This window comes from Anoplopoma fimbria, chromosome 3, assembly GCF_027596085.1.
Source record: "Anoplopoma fimbria isolate UVic2021 breed Golden Eagle Sablefish chromosome 3, Afim_UVic_2022, whole genome shotgun sequence".
NCBI classification, from domain to species: domain Eukaryota; kingdom Metazoa; phylum Chordata; class Actinopteri; order Perciformes; family Anoplopomatidae; genus Anoplopoma; species Anoplopoma fimbria.
In genome coordinates, this window is record NC_072451.1 from 6,694,130 (window position 1) to 6,709,696 (window position 15,567).

The 15,567-nt window shown below is 37.7% G+C and overlaps 2 protein-coding genes across 2 annotated transcripts in view; one reads left to right on the plus strand and one right to left on the minus strand.

The window, feature by feature from the left end:
• The window catches only part of obscnb (obscurin, cytoskeletal calmodulin and titin-interacting RhoGEF b), a 53,544-nt gene extending 45,680 nt beyond the window's left edge, over positions 1-7,864 (plus strand). Inside the window, exons 62-80 of the mRNA XM_054596350.1 lie at positions 8-60; positions 183-281; positions 1,202-1,258; positions 1,960-2,099; positions 2,362-2,562; positions 2,669-2,745; positions 2,828-2,998; positions 3,148-3,307; positions 3,555-3,671; positions 3,823-3,987; positions 4,087-4,245; positions 4,345-4,522; positions 4,642-4,755; positions 4,918-5,085; positions 5,204-5,306; positions 5,414-5,543; positions 5,715-5,808; positions 6,024-6,066; positions 6,745-7,864. Coding sequence (XP_054452325.1) covers positions 8-60; positions 183-281; positions 1,202-1,258; positions 1,960-2,099; positions 2,362-2,562; positions 2,669-2,745; positions 2,828-2,998; positions 3,148-3,307; positions 3,555-3,671; positions 3,823-3,987; positions 4,087-4,245; positions 4,345-4,522; positions 4,642-4,755; positions 4,918-5,085; positions 5,204-5,306; positions 5,414-5,543; positions 5,715-5,808; positions 6,024-6,066; positions 6,745-7,864 — 3,349 coding nt within the window. The remainder of the gene's footprint in view (positions 1-7; positions 61-182; positions 282-1,201; positions 1,259-1,959; positions 2,100-2,361; positions 2,563-2,668; positions 2,746-2,827; positions 2,999-3,147; positions 3,308-3,554; positions 3,672-3,822; positions 3,988-4,086; positions 4,246-4,344; positions 4,523-4,641; positions 4,756-4,917; positions 5,086-5,203; positions 5,307-5,413; positions 5,544-5,714; positions 5,809-6,023; positions 6,067-6,744) is intronic.
• Positions 7,865-12,089: 4,225 nt separating this feature from the next.
• LOC129089200 (guanylate kinase-like) lies at positions 12,090-14,051 on the minus strand. Its single transcript, XM_054596586.1, has 6 exons — positions 13,934-14,051; positions 13,606-13,647; positions 13,254-13,489; positions 13,007-13,091; positions 12,845-12,927; positions 12,090-12,463 (listed from the first exon to the last, which is right to left on the minus strand). Exons 1-6 carry the CDS (start codon positions 14,043-14,045, stop codon positions 12,425-12,427), a joined length of 597 nt encoding a protein of 198 aa, XP_054452561.1. The 5' UTR covers positions 14,046-14,051; the 3' UTR covers positions 12,090-12,424.
• Positions 14,052-15,567: the final 1,516 nt, after the last annotated feature.

The window sequence follows — 15,567 nt, forward strand, 5'->3', positions numbered from 1 at the left end:
TTCTCAGGGTTCTTGAAATTACAGTTAGTGCTCCAGCGGAGGATGCTGGCAAAGCAAAAGGTTAGACATCATCATCTTATACACTGGCATTTATATCTTTTGTTATTTAAAGTTACATAGTATTCGTAGTAATCAATACTGCAATATTTATGGTGTTCTTTCCTCTTTGTGTGTGCTTTAAGAGAGTAAAATGCCTTACCTAGGGGAAGTAGGTACAGAGGAATTCCTCATGAAACTCACCTCCCAGATCACTGAAATGGTATCAGCAAAGTTTACCCAGGGTAAGTGTCTATGCAATTCATTATTAAATTATTTGATTTTAATTTGAAAAAAAGAATCAAGATAAAGCAAATATTTGTAAACTGTGACAGCAAGCCAGTTGCTTGAAGTAATAAAATAGCATCAAATTCAGCGTTTGGTGTAGTTTAGAACATGGACACAAAAATACACAGAAAGATGTTTCTGATCCAGACTTTGTAAAAGGTAAACACCTGCATGTACAACTAACATCCAGCACTGATAGGTACCCTTGGTTTAAAGGTGGTATAAAATCCCAGATTGTTTTGTTCAGTGTGAAATTATTAATTCTGTTGTCATCATGCATGAAGCAACCTTACTGTGACCAGATAAAATACAGAAGGTCAGAGATAAGTAACCAAAACCAAAGGCTCCCAAAACTATATGAGTTTTTGTTCCATACTGTACCTGATGATATAAATGCTGAGGACGCCTTAAATCACCCGTTGTGTTGTGTGTGTGTGTGTGTGAAGGGAATAAAAAATCTGCAGGTTGCGTATTTCTTTACTAAATTAGACTGAGTAGTAATTTTCTGACACTGCATATGAAACATGCAAGCTGCCATGAATGTCTTTGCCAGTTGCTTGCGCTAAATATGCTGAAAGTATACAAGTTAGCAACATGTTTTGTTGGATACAGTGCTTCTTTGTAGTTTTTTTGTTACTCGCCCGACAGGAATTCAGTGAATTCACTCTGATTATTCAAGAATTGTGAAATGCTTTAGCTCATCAATTCTTGAATTAGAGTTCACCATCCAACTGATTTGAGGTTGACACCACCCTTCTAGTGCTTGTTTTTCAGCATGTTTGAGCACATGACTTCTCATTGCTTTACCATCTTTACATCCATCAGTTTAGCTATCCAATCAATACAATTCTCATCCAACCATGAATTTGTTATTCAGACAGCGCACAGAATCTTGAAGTGCTCCAGTGGATGAAATCTTGGCCCAAAACTACCAGTATGTATCTCAAGTGCATCAGCTTTACAATTAATATACATGTTCCCATTGAGTTATAGATAAAGGTAACTTGTGGAAACATCTTTGAGTTACATTTCCTTTTACATGCAGAAAAAAAACCATGTATTATATGTGAAGGTGCGGCCCTAACAGTTTCCTCTTTTCCTGTGTCAGCATTATAATTGTTAAAATATCTAATTGAAATGGATTTCAAATAGATTTTTAAAAGTCTCACCAACATATTGTTGGAATACATGCCTACCGACAGACATGTATGTGGAAAGCTCAGATAATCTGTGTTATCTGTACTGTAGCTTTTTCTCGCATGTCTTCACAATACTAACACATAGCAAAGCATTTAGAATAAAGTGATTGTTGTGGATTTTTTTCCTGCTTTTTTTCCCTTTACATCAAAAAAAAAAATTGAATTATTACAAACTATTTTTTTTAATTATTTATAGGGGTAATGATTTAAATGTTGGACAGATGGACATTACCAAGTAAATAAAGCACCAGTAGATGGCAGCAAAGAGTAAAAAAAAAAAAAGACAAAGTATGATAATCACTTCCTTTGCCTAATCATCACGTATTCATGGTAAATAACACTGCCAACTTTAGTTGTTTTAATTGGACATGCTCTTCTTCTTTGCACAACTGACCTGTCTTCATCTTATCACCTCCCTCCGTCCTTGCTGCCTCAGCTTCATTACGCGTACCAGGAGTTGACAGTGATGATGAGACCAAGACTCCCTCTCCATCACCTCATCACGGTCGCTCTCGTCCTCCCTCTCTCATTGCTGACTCCTCCTCTGAATCCGATGAGGGGGATGCCAGGGGAGAGGTGAGATGTGTAGAAATTATCAGTGTGATATTTTGTTGTCCTCCAGAATTGTTTGACTATAAACTTCAATGTTTGTTTTAAAACAATATTCACATTCCCATATATATATTAATTTAACTGTTTTTTGCTTGCGGTTATCATTCATCCTGCTCTTACTGGCCATTATGAGATCCCTTCCTAATTGACTGTCAATGGAACCAAGAATGTGCAAGACTATGCAGCTTTACATCAAACTGGATTTCTAAGTATAATGTTTTTTCAGATGTTTGACATCTATGTGGCAACGGCTGACTACAACCCCACCTTAGCAAGCAAAGAAGCCATCTCTCTAAAGGAGGGACAGTATGTTGAGGTTTTGGACTCAGCTCATCCACTCAAATGGTTGGTCCGGACCAAACCCACCAAAACTACACCATCCCGTCAAGGCTGGGTCTCACCTGCCTACCTGGACAAGAAACTCAAAGTACGTCTTAAAACTTAAGCCACTATTACTACACCCTTATGTATTCATTGTCTTGAGGCCCTTTGAACATTTTGAAATGAATGGTAAACATTTGTATTTCTTCCAGCTCTCAGCTGATACGGGTGACCTTCCAGAGACAAATGTAGAGGAGGTGTCTGAGGGTGAATACAAGAGGAAGTTATTGTAAGTTAAGTATATCTACATTCACTTACAGAATACTTTATTAAAGGAAGTATCATAAACAAATATTATTTCATTCCCCTAGCCAACTCATCCAACAACTGATAAAGGGTGAATCCGAGTTTGTAAAAGAGATAGACTTCTTTACTTCCCATCACCTGAAGCATGCCGACAGCCCTGATGCTCCACCCGATGTCAGCAGCCAGAAGGAAGCCATATTCAGGAACATTGATGATATCAAGTCCTTCCATAGACAGTAAGCTCACCTCTTGATGACCTGTGATCTTAGTCAGATTTCTTTTTAAAGAAATTGAAGAACTTCTGCATTCCCTACACGGAGAACAGACAAGTGAGATTTACATTAAGATACTCAATGCAGTTCTTTCCTAACAATTTTGTTTTTAGGGCATTCCTTCCAAAGTTGAACGACTGTGACACAGATGATGATGTAGCCATGTGCTTCCTGAAGAACAAGGAGGGCTTTGAGAAGTACCTCCAGTATCTCCTAGGTCAGAGTCAGGCTGAATCTGCCGTCAGTGACAAGGCTGTCCACCGCTTCTTCAAGGTAACGCCACTACTGTTATTGCGGTACTGTGGAACATGCAATGCGTCAGAACCTACATTCAACTTAACAACTGTTACTACACTATAAAGTTTTGCCGGCATATTTCAAATTTTAATGTCTTTAGTTATTTACTCTTATATATGTGGTTGCTAACTTGTAAGTACCTTGTCATAAGGATGATTTTGATAGGACTCTGGACGAGTATAAATATTTAAAATTTTAAAATCTTCCCTTCGTTACATTGTAGGAGTACACAAACAAAGTGCAAGCCAGTGCAGACCCTGCAGACCCCCCAGTACGCAGCATCAACGCCAGCCTCCAACAACCACTGGAGAGGATTCAGAAGTACAAGGCCACCCTCAAGGTAACAGCCTTGACTCACAATATACATGAACCCATGAGGTTCAGTTATCTGCATTACAGATCAGAATATATTGATTGCATGTGTAAGACATTTGTTTATCTGTATCTCTGCCACCGCAGTTTTATTGAAATCTCTTCCCTGACATCTTCAGGAGCTCATCCGAAACAAGGCAAAGAATGGCCAGAACTGCTGCCTACTGGAAGAAGCTTATGCCATGGTGTCTGCACTCCCTCAGCGCTCTGAGAATACCCACCACGTTTCCATGATTGAGAACTATCCTGCCACACTGGAAGTATTAGGAGAGCCAATGAGACAGGTAGTTGGAGTTTCTGTTTAATACAGTGATTACAGGCGTGGTTGTGTTTGTTTGTTTGATTGTATACAAATACTGATTTTTTTCCCCTTTTGAAACCAGGGACCCTTCCAAGTGTGGGAAGGGGCTCCAGGAATAAGGTCGTCCTCTAGAGGTCACCACCGCCATGTGTTCCTGTTTAAGAACTACTGTATAATCTGCAAACCCAAGAGAGACAGCAACACTGATACACAAGCATATGTTTTTAAGAACATGATGAAGGTAAGAGGTTTAACATATTCACACCACTTTCTTCTTTATGGTCATCTTTCCTGATCACCAGCTTAATTTATGTTTTCTGTATTCTTCATCCTTTTGCAGCTGAATAACATTGATGTGAATGAGACAGTGGAGGGTGACGACCGTGCCTTTGAGATCTGGCATGAACGTGAGGACTCTGTGAGGAAATACACCTTGCAGGCCCGAACTGTTACCATCAAGAACTCGTGGCTGAGAGACTTCAGAGAACTGCAGCAGCGATACAGCATGCCTGCGTGGAGTGAGTGGAACAAACGCACTTTCTTTTGTTCATTTATTCTTTCTTTTATCATTAAAAATGTATTTGGATATTTCTACACTTTCAAACACTACCTTTCCCTGATAAATCTCCTTTTACAGGTCCTCCTGACTTTGATGAAATTCTTGCAAACTGCACAGCAGAGCTGGGACAGACCATTAAGCTTGCCTGCAAAGTCACTGGTGTACCCAAACCAGCAGTCACTTGGTACAAGGGTACGCCATTTTTCTTTTGTCATTTGCTCCATTGGACAATTACCTGTACAGACAATTGAGTAGTAATGGTACATTTCACTGAGTGATAGACCAACTTCTTTTTACAAAAAGTGTCTGAGGCTAAATGTGTTTCATCAATGCCTGGTTTATTGATGGATGTAGATGGACGTACTGTGGAGGCAGATCCTCATCACATCATCATTGAGGATCCAGATGGTTCGTGCACGCTGATCTTGGATAACATGACAGCAGATGATTCTGGACAGTACATGTGCTTTGCCACGAGCTCAGCCGGCAATGCCAGCACTCTCGGAAAAATCACCGTTCAGGGTAAGTGGCATACATGTAGAGTGCAATTAGACATACTGTTTTTCAGCCAAAATTAAAGACCTTTTGGAATTAATAGATTTTTGTGAAAGTTTATTTTATTTTTGTATATTTCTTGTAGTGCCTCCTCGTTTTGTGAATAAAATGAGGAATGCTATATTTGTTGCTGGTGAGGACACTCAGTTCACCTGCATCATACAGAGCGCCCCCAACCCCAAGATCAGGTATTGATTTTCAAAACATTTTATGTAAATTCAGATGGTCTTTTGAAACTTCTGTTACCCTCTGTGTTTAACTCTTTTTGTCTTCTCTGTCTGTGTTTATGATCAAGGTGGTTCAAAGACGGCCGGCTGCTGACTGACCAGGAAAAGTATCAGACGTACAGCGAGCTCCGCAATGGAGTTCTGGTCTTGGTAATAAAGAACCTGACAGAGAGAGACCTTGGACACTATGAGTGCGAGGTTGGTCTACATAAAAAAAAAATCATACTTGAATCAAAAACTCCATGATAGTGTTATCTAATTAATACGTATAAGAGGAAAGGTATAAATGTTGACTGTAACGCAGTTGATATTAATTAGCAACAATAAGTCATCTTAAGACTCTAATAATATATTGTCTGCTTTTGCCAGTTGTCTAACCGTCTGGGCACTGCCAAGTGTGCTGCTGATCTCGTTCAGCCCTCGGCTGTGTCTCGCACTGGAGAGCAGGCCATCACTATTGAAGGTAGGAACACTGACTTTATCCTCGCAAAAGAAGACTCTCTATTGACTTTTTGTATAAAATGTACATATTTTCAGGTTCTGAATAACATTGCTTTTAATACAGATGTTAAAGATGCATAATCGGCTGATGCATCTTGTTCTCTGGATGTGAATATTTATTTGCGATTTGCTTAATTTTGTCTGTTAAATCTAATATATTCTGCTCCCGCCCTATAGTTACTGAACAGGAGACCAGGATACCAAAGAAAACCATCATCATGTAAGTGTGAACAGGCTAAACTTATCTTTGTGCCTGAAGCCACTGTTTCCTCGTTGATCATCAAGTCATCCTCTTGACAATTCCTCTGTGCATTACATACGTCCTAATTACTTCAATAAGAAATAGATTTCCTATTTCCTCTGCCGTTGATGGCTTTGTGACACAGATGCCTTGAATGTTTTATTTTAGGTCCCGCTGTGTAGATATTGCTTGCTAAAGATAGAATGTACTTAAATATGATTTAAATTTATTGTGTATGTGTGTGTGCTTCTATCTGTGGCAACGTGTATGCATCGTTGTGTAGTATTTAAAGCATCAGGATTCTAACACTAGGATGATGAGAGGATGGGCTGTCTTCACCAGGGTGCTGTCTTCTTTAACCGGCAACTTTATTACTGCAGCTCCTCACATGTCATTTGTATTGGAATCCAACACTTCCTACTCTAGGAACACAAAATATGCAGTGCAACAAAGGTTATGATTGCATGTGGGAAGAGCTTCTTCACATCAGACTTTCCCTAATTAGTTATAAAGCTCAGTGTCACTTGCACTGTTGGCTTATGAGTGGAAATGTTAGCCCAGCAGCTTCAATCTTTGGTGAGAAAACTGCATTCAGCCTGATATCTTTTTCACTATAGTTCTAATAATGTCTGTGTTGTTTCTCTTTCTTTACACCAGTGAGGAGACTATAACCACTGTGGTTAAGAACCCACGTATGAGGAGGCACAAGTCCCCCGGCTTGACTGTTGCTGGAGCCCACCGCTTGGAGACCTCCACCCCAGAGCCCCCGACAGCCAGGCTGAGGAGGATGCCTACTCCGAGAAAGACCACCATCCCAACCCTCTATGTTACCCAACCCGAGGGTGCTGAAGCAAGAGCCGTGGAGAGCAGGCCCAGGTGGGTCGAGGTGGAGGAGGTCATCGAGTATAAGGTCAATAAATCTCCCAGGCTGACCAGGAGGAGGGGCATCTCGCCGGCAGCGTCTGATCGTACAACCACTCCCTCCAGACCCAAAAGATCTCCACTGGAAAGAAACCCAAACGCTAACAATTCCAACAACAAGCTGGTGGAGCAGGCCCAGCTGCATGGGGACATCAGCAGCCAGCCGCTCGCCTGGGAAGAAGAAGAGGGAAGTGTTACCTCTGATTCTGTCTCTGGGGTCACTGGAGAGCCACATGAGCTCTCATCTGTACTCGCTCTAGCTGGAGAGGAAAGTGAGGACCTGGATGATGATCAAACTGTCATCTTTGAACCTGATGATGAAGATGAGGATCAAAACTCGCTCGGAAAGCAAGAGCCTAAGATTCTGACACAAGGCGGCCATGTTTTGACCCTTGAAGACTTGGAGGATTACGTCCCAGAAGAAGGAGAGACCTACGGTTCCTCCAGCACCCACAAGCCTGCTGCAGAAAAGCCCTGTGAGATCTCTGTGCTCCAGAGGGAGATCGGCGGCTCCACAGTGGGACAGCCGGTGCTCCTCAATGTGGGGCGGCCTGTAGTGGTCCCGAGGCAGAGGAGCGGCTTCTTCGGCCGCTTCAGGGAGCATCTCTCCAGCAGCCTTTTCTCATCTGCAGCCCCTCAAGCCAGCGGAGGCCAGTCCAGGACGGAGAGGCACGTCCCCATCCAAGTGACCCACGCAAAGCTCGAAGTGAAGCCTTCATACTGCTCAGAGGTGCAGAGAGTCGAGGGCGGGCCGCAGAGCTTTAAAACCAAAGTGTCAACTCAGACCTACGGCTATACATCAGTGGGCAACCCAGTCACTCTTCAAATTAGCGATAACCTTCATCAGAACGAGTAGGAGCAAACCATTTTTAATTTGGTACGACAAACCCTCTTAGTCTTAAATGGGGACATTCTTCTACTTGCATGAGTAAGCCATATCCTGACCTGAAGTACATTTACTGCATTTGACAAACCATTCCATTTTGAAGCTTCCCATCAGAAAAAAAGCTCATTCTGTGAGTCTTTTTCTTGACAAATGGTGAGTGCCAGATGGTCTCTCTAGACTAGGCGAGTTGGAAAATGTAGGCATAAATATGCCACTGTTAACATGTTTCAGTCCCAATCTGCATTGTTACAACTGCTTGACGACATATGCAGTATGTGTTGTACAATATACATGGTGGACAGAGAGAAAAAGGAAATTAAGGATTGACATTTTACCGATGAATTATTTTGTCGTCTGTTTTTAAGTTGAATTAGAACATTTTTAAATCATCACGTTTCACTTAAATACACCTTCTCGAAATCATGGACCTTGACCCACTAATATCAACTGATCCAGGCATTATCCTTAGTGATGACTCCTGTGATATACACTATAGTATATTTAGGTATATATATCTTTTTGGGGTTTTACTTTTGTACTTTTAAGTAATGTCGCCTTTAGCACTTTTGCAGTGCTTTAGCTTCCTGGAGCAGCAAATGTTGGAGTTAGTGAAGTCAAGTCTACATTCTATTCAGTATCAAGTCAATTTAAATATGCAAAACTGATTATGTACAATTAACAACAGAACTTTGGTGACCGTCGTGGTCCATGGGCTGTTGTTTAAGCTTATCATAGAATTGAATTTTCAAATTCAGTTTGGCAAAATGAAACATGAGCTCTTCTTTGGTTGTTTGTGAATTATTTTTTAGTGAGCAGCTTGGACAAAAATTGCATTTCTACAAGTAAATCATTTGGAAGGTGAACCTGTTTCACACTGGATTTCTGTGTTTGACTGCATGTGTCATTTATTATTGTGAAACGGAAGTTTCTACCGTTAATGTAATGTTACACTCAATTTTATTGACATTTCTGTGTCACAGGGCCATATGTAAGTGAAAGTGAAAAATATTTAGATTAGTGTCTGCATGTATCTGCTTTTCCAAAGCAGATGTGTTAATCCAGAGTAACCAGATCTCTAATGATCTATTTGATTGCGAGCAAATGTTTGTTCAAAGTACTTGAGCTTACAGAATTGACTACCTTTTCAATTTAAGTGACTAGAAAACAGTACCTGCCCCTTAAAGACTTGTGGTGTGGTTATTTAAGGTATTTTAGTCAGTTACAAGGATCATGTTATGTATTAACATTGACGCACTAATAGATTGTGATTGCTTGTACTGTATGTGTGTAGTTTTTGCAAATATGTTTGAGTTCTCAGTTCTAATAAATAGTTGTACTGCAAATAATAAGTATGGCCAGTTTCTTTCTCAATTCTAACTTATAGCACACATACAAATACATCATAGAAATAAAAACTTCTTAGAAAAGTACGATGAAAAACAGTTAGAGTATGGTCTGTCAAAAAAACGTGATTTAAAGAAATAGTGTATTATATTGAAAATAGTCATATGGTATGTTAAAAAATCACAGTATAGTTTGAACAATAAAGTTATGGTATAGTTTATTAATAGAAATCTGTTATACGTCTTAGTATAGTATGACGAAAAAAGTAATGGTACAGTATGTTGAAGAAACGTCATGAAAAGAATCCAATATGTAAAAAAACATAGTATAGTATGACGAAAAAGTCACAGTATTTAAAAAAAATCGTAGCATAGTATGTCAAAAAAATTCATAGTATAGTCTACAAAGAAATCAGTTAAGTTGTAATATGCATAGTAAAGCCCCTAAAAAATATATTAAAAAGTTGTATTAGAGCATGTCAGAAAAGCGGTGTGCCATAGTATGTTAAAAAAAAAAGTTATAGTTAAGTATGTCGAAACAGATATCATAGCACAATTTGTTGTCGAGTATAGCGAAAAAAAGTAATTTATTGCGTGTTGAAAAAAGTAATTGCTTAGCATGTCAAGAAAAGTCATAATATAGTATGTCAAAAAAATCTCAGAGTATAGTCATATTATAGCATGTCAGTAAAAAAAAGTCATAGTATGTCAAAAGAAAAGGTATTTTCGTAGCATATCTACTAAAAGTGGAGCTGAAAGGGAGGAGAGCTGAGAACACCCAATCTTCTCCTGACTAATGTCTCGTCTCAGAAAATGTCAGGCTATTCCAGCGACAGGAGAGGGGTGACAGTTAAGCAGACACCTTATCGATTGTGGCTTCCCAGGACACAGGACACAGGTGGGAAGAGGGGAGGCGGACTCTCTTTACATCAAAGATGTTTGATGCTCAAACACAGTGAAAGTTGATGGATAGTGTTATTGTTGATATTTAAATGTTAAGATATCGACCATATTATTTGCCCAGAGAATTGTTTTGTTTCTACTGGTTGCATCTCTCCTGATGTAAATTTAAAAAAATGCACAACAGGAGTGCACTTCTGTTTTTGTTTTGTTGTTCGTCATGTTTTTCTTCTGTAACAAATGGGCCACAACTGCATGTTGTTGTGCAACCCTATTACATAATGTCTATAAATTAGCTTGCTACTACTTAGTATAGTATTTAAAAAAATGTCATGTATATGCGTCAAAAGAAGTCATGGTAAAGTATCTAGAAAAAGCTCAAAGAAAACAATCTTGAAAATAATTCATAGTATAGTATGTTGAAAAAAAGTCATAGTATAGTTATGTGAAAAAAAAAAAGTCATAGTATAGTATGTCAAAAAAAAAAAGTCATAGTATATTATGTCAAAAAAAGTCATAGTATAGAATGTTGAAAAAAAGTCATAGTATAGAATGTTGAAAAAAAGTCATAGTATAGAATGTTGAAAAAAAGTCATAGTATATTATGTCATAGTATAGTATGTCAAAAATAGTATATAGTATAGAATGTCAAAAAAAGTCATAGTATAGTATGTAAAAAAAGTCATAGTATATTATGTTATAGTATAGTATGAAAAAAAGTAGTATAGTATGTCAAAAAAAAAGTCATAGTATAGAATGTTGAAAAAAGTCATAGTATAGTATGTATAGTATGTCAAAAAAAATAGTATAGAATGTAAAAAAAGTAGTATGTCAAAAATAGTTATAGTATAGAATGTCAAAAAAAAGTCATAGTATAGTATGTCAAAAAAAGTCATAGTATAGTATGTTGAAAAAAAGTCATAGTATATTATGTTGAAAAAAAGTCATAGTATATTATGTCAAAAAATGTTGAAAAAAGTCATAGTATAGAATGTCAAAAAAAGTCATAGTATAGTATGTTGAAAAAAAGTCATAGTATAGTATGTCGAAAAATAGTTATAGTATAGAATGTTGAAAAAAGTCATAGTATAGTATGTCAAAAAATAGTTATAGTATATTATGTTGAAAAAAGTCATAGAGTATGGTAAGCCATACAAATGTCAAAATCAAATTCGTTATCAAATTTAAGTAAGGCTTTGTAGACTGCAGAAATAATCAACCATTGAAATTGGCAAACAACTTTAATAAACAAGGTTGTACAACATGGTTGTATTCCTTGCTTTAATGTTATGTTACCTTATCATTAACATGCAGCTAATTCATCTAAAACCATGTGTACATCTGGGCTTTAATATGCATGGGTGCAAATATTCCTTTGTAAATCCAAGTGTGTGTAGAAATGATGTATAATGGTGTATATGGTAAACATTGTTAAACATCTGTTCGCTGGTCTCTACTGCAGATTTATGTGCACATGCCATGATGAGTATTTGTTAAAAGGGAGCTCTTGACATGACATTACCCCATGAAGCTCATCAACGTTTCATATATTACCATTTACCAAAGTTCAAAGCTTATTGGTCAAATAAGATAAGATAAGATAATCCTTTATTAGTCTCGCAGCATAGAGATAGTGCAAACAAGAGACATAGTAAAAAAAACAACAAGCATTATAAATAAGTAAATAAGTAATACAAGTAATAAAACAGGAAAGAATATTAAATAAGGAAAAAAGGAAAAAAAATCCACAATAACTAAAAATATTATATAAACAGACAGAATAATTATAGTATTGCACATTTTATTTATATTGCACAGATTTTTTTTATCTGAAATAGTGGTTGTACAAGAATATGTAGTGCAATTGTTGACCTCCAATTCCTTTAATTGCACCATAACATACATAAACAATACATTAACATAAAGAAACGATAAATAACAGCCAAATAACAAAGAGTCCAAGTGTGTATGTTTGTAGGTGTATGTGCTATCTTACAATCAATGTATAGTATAGTAAGGTAAAGTATGTCCCTGATGTAACCGGTTAGGAGTCCAAGTGGCAATGAGGTCTTAAAATGAATAAAAGGGTCTCAAACTTCATGAATCCTGTGTATACCCTGGTCATAGATATTCTCTCAGTAAACAAGTTAAAAAGAGATCTGCATGCTTAATTCTACGCAATATAAAAAGAAAAGACATCCCATTTAATTTTGCTTCAAATTGCATTCCAATTTTGGGGTGAGGAGTGGATGGATGGGAATATGTGGTGTCAGGATGCTGCTGTCTCCTATGAAGACATGTTGACTTTCTTGACCTTATTGATTTCCTAGAAAAGGGAAAAAAATATGTAATAATGCTCCCAATACAGGTAGGTGATGTTGTTCAAGAAATAAAAGACAAATCTACAACAGTGAACAAAGAAATTTGAGGTGAGACTTTATACAGCAGATGGACACAAATGTTAATCCATTCCTTACACTTTTGCTCTTTTGTTTTTTGAAAGGCTAAATAAAAGAAAAGTGTTTTTCTTCTTTTAAGAGTCACAGTCTCGGTTCAATTGAATCTTATCAATGTAAAAACATTTTCAATCACTGTGCAAAGGTATTAAACATGTATTACTTGATGTTCAAGTCAATGCACTAAAGCAGTGTTATAATGTGTGTTGACTATCTAATGTCAAGGAATGTGTTTTGCAATAGAAGCTCACCTCAAGAAGAGCATCTTTTAACTGCCTGTAGGCATCCTCCAAATTATCATTGATAATTATGACATCAAAAAGTCCTTCTTTACCTAGAAGGGCATATAATTATGTTTGGTCATATTTTTAATGTTCATGAAATTAAATTTTTGCAAACAAACAAATACTTACTAAGCTCCTTGTCCTCCTTAGCTGCCTTTAAACGCTTCTGGAGGCTCTCCTCTGACTCTGTGTTTCTGTCTCTTAAACGTTTTTCCTGAAACGAAACAGAAAGCATTCAGAAGTATTCAGAACATCCAAAACCTGCATGACAAGATTACTGTAAAACAAAGCAAACAGAACGTCACACCCAGGAACGCCTCGTAAGACAATAGGAACCATCATCTATTGAATGAAATGCATTTCCTGCCGTGCTCACCAGGACGGCCATGGATGGCGGCTGGATAGAGACGTAGAGGGGTTTGAGGTCTGTCCTTTTGATGTTCTGAACACCCTGCATGTCAATATCAAGTGTACCGATGAGGTTCTTGGCCTGGACAGCTTGTACGGCAGCTTTACAAGTCCCGTACATGTTCCCCGAAAACTCTGTGCTCGCTATGAAATCGCCTTTGGCAATGCCTGCCTCCATCACCTCCCGTGTGACAAAATGGTAATCTGAAACCCAAAAAAGGAGACAAACTGAATACAGATAAAGAAAGCTAAAATACTACAGACGCAAAAACTGTGATTTACTGTTAAAGTGGTCGTGAAAGAGGAAGAACAAGTTGTACCTTTGCCATTCACCTCTCCGGGCCGAGGATCTCTCGTTGTATCTGAGGGTTGAGAAGACATTTATGTCAAAGTCTGTACTTTACTTCAATCTAGAGATAAAACAATGAATCAATTATTCCATTAGTCGATCAACAGAAAATATGACTGGGATCCAACTATTGCTTATTTTTATTCTTGATTTTAGTTTCGTTTTATCTATTCATCATTTAGTCCATTCAATTTTAAACAACAAATTTAAAACAATTTAAAACAAGGGCAAACAAATTCATCATTTAGTCCATTCAATTTTAAACTAAATAAACTAAATATCTAGAGTGGTATACTTACGGGCAACAATTTTGCAAAAGACACCGTCATACTCTTCCATGAGCATCTTCAACAGTGTGGTCTTTCCTACCCCGGATGGGCCGTTAAACACCACAGGCCTGTGTCCAGCCATAGCTAAAAGGAGAGGTGCAGAGTCTCCTATGAAACAAGTGGATGAGGCTGAAGGTGTGACACACATCGACTGGAAACTTATGGAATGAGTCATTATAGGATCGAATCTCTCTGAGCACAAACATATGGTTATGAAAATACTTTTTATAAACATAACAGCGGATAAACCTGCTCAGACAAGCCTCACTCTGGTGGGATAGACGCGATAAAATTAAAAGCCAGCAGTTCTTAAAGGCAACAAAGTGACGAGACCAAAACATCTCCCACAAGGGCAAGAGCAAAGGCAATCAACAGGTTGACAAGCCTCGAGTTTACCAAGAGGAAGAACTGCTTTTTATAGAGACAAGGGCTCATTTTTCAAGGAAACAACATTTATTTCCCCTTTAACTAAATTATGCAGCAATCCAATCACTAACAAACCTGTAAGTACAGTTCTTGTCGTATACGTTTTCGCAAAATAGCTACTTCAACATCTTACCTTTTCTATACTGCAATATATTCTACACAGCTTTTCTTGAATAAAATACTCAAATAAATATTAAAGGGATGCCTGTAGTTTCAAACTTACCTTTCGTCAATACACACAGAGCTCAAGCAGACGGTGAATTCAAGTGAACAGGGAGGGTGATATTTGACAAGACAATTGTGTACGAGTGCAGGAGGGAGGATGTTGCGTGAGATCAGGGAAATTAACATGAGGTGTGTCCTCTTTAGTAAAATTACTTCCATGTATGTTGAATTCTTTTGGCTGGATGACTATGCAAAACTTGAGTTGTGTTCCAGGAAAGGAAGCTTCTCTGCAGCAGATTTTATTTGCCAGGCCTGGGAGAGAAGGCAGAATGTTTTGTTTAAAATTGAGCGTTGAAGCAACCTGTTATTTTGTGATCAAATGTGACTTGATGAGATGTGGGTCCACTGCAGCTGTATTGTTGGTGTCTTGTAATCCCATGAGGGTTGGGCACGTTTTGTGCATGACACGAAAATAAAGATATCTATCTATCTATCTATCTATCTATCTATCTATCCATCCATCCATCCATCTATCAACACACAAGTATATTTTGTTATTTATTAAGGTACATTTTTAAATGTTGAGTAGTTTTATCCAAAATTGTCTGATTTTGAAGTAAAGAGCAGTAGGTGTGATTTATTAAGGCTGAGACAACCCTCCATTCTGCTCAGTAATTTAAGTGTCTGTTTTATGCAGTCTAACAGGAGGTCAGGTGGTTTTAAGATAAGATAAGATAAGATAATCCTTTATTAGTCCCGCAGCGGGGAAATTTGCATATGAGCATCTTCCAAGCGAATATTAATGAAGCCTACTAGAGCTAAACTATGAAGCTGTCAAATTTAGTTATTGAAATAATTACAGTGAAAAGCCAATAGTAAGTAAAAAAACGAAAAATAAGTCATAGTATAGTGTGCCGTAAAAAAGGGCATTGTTGAAAAAACGTAATAAAAAGTCATAGTATATTGAGTTGGGAAAAAATTCATAGAATACAATATGAAAAAATGTCAGTGTA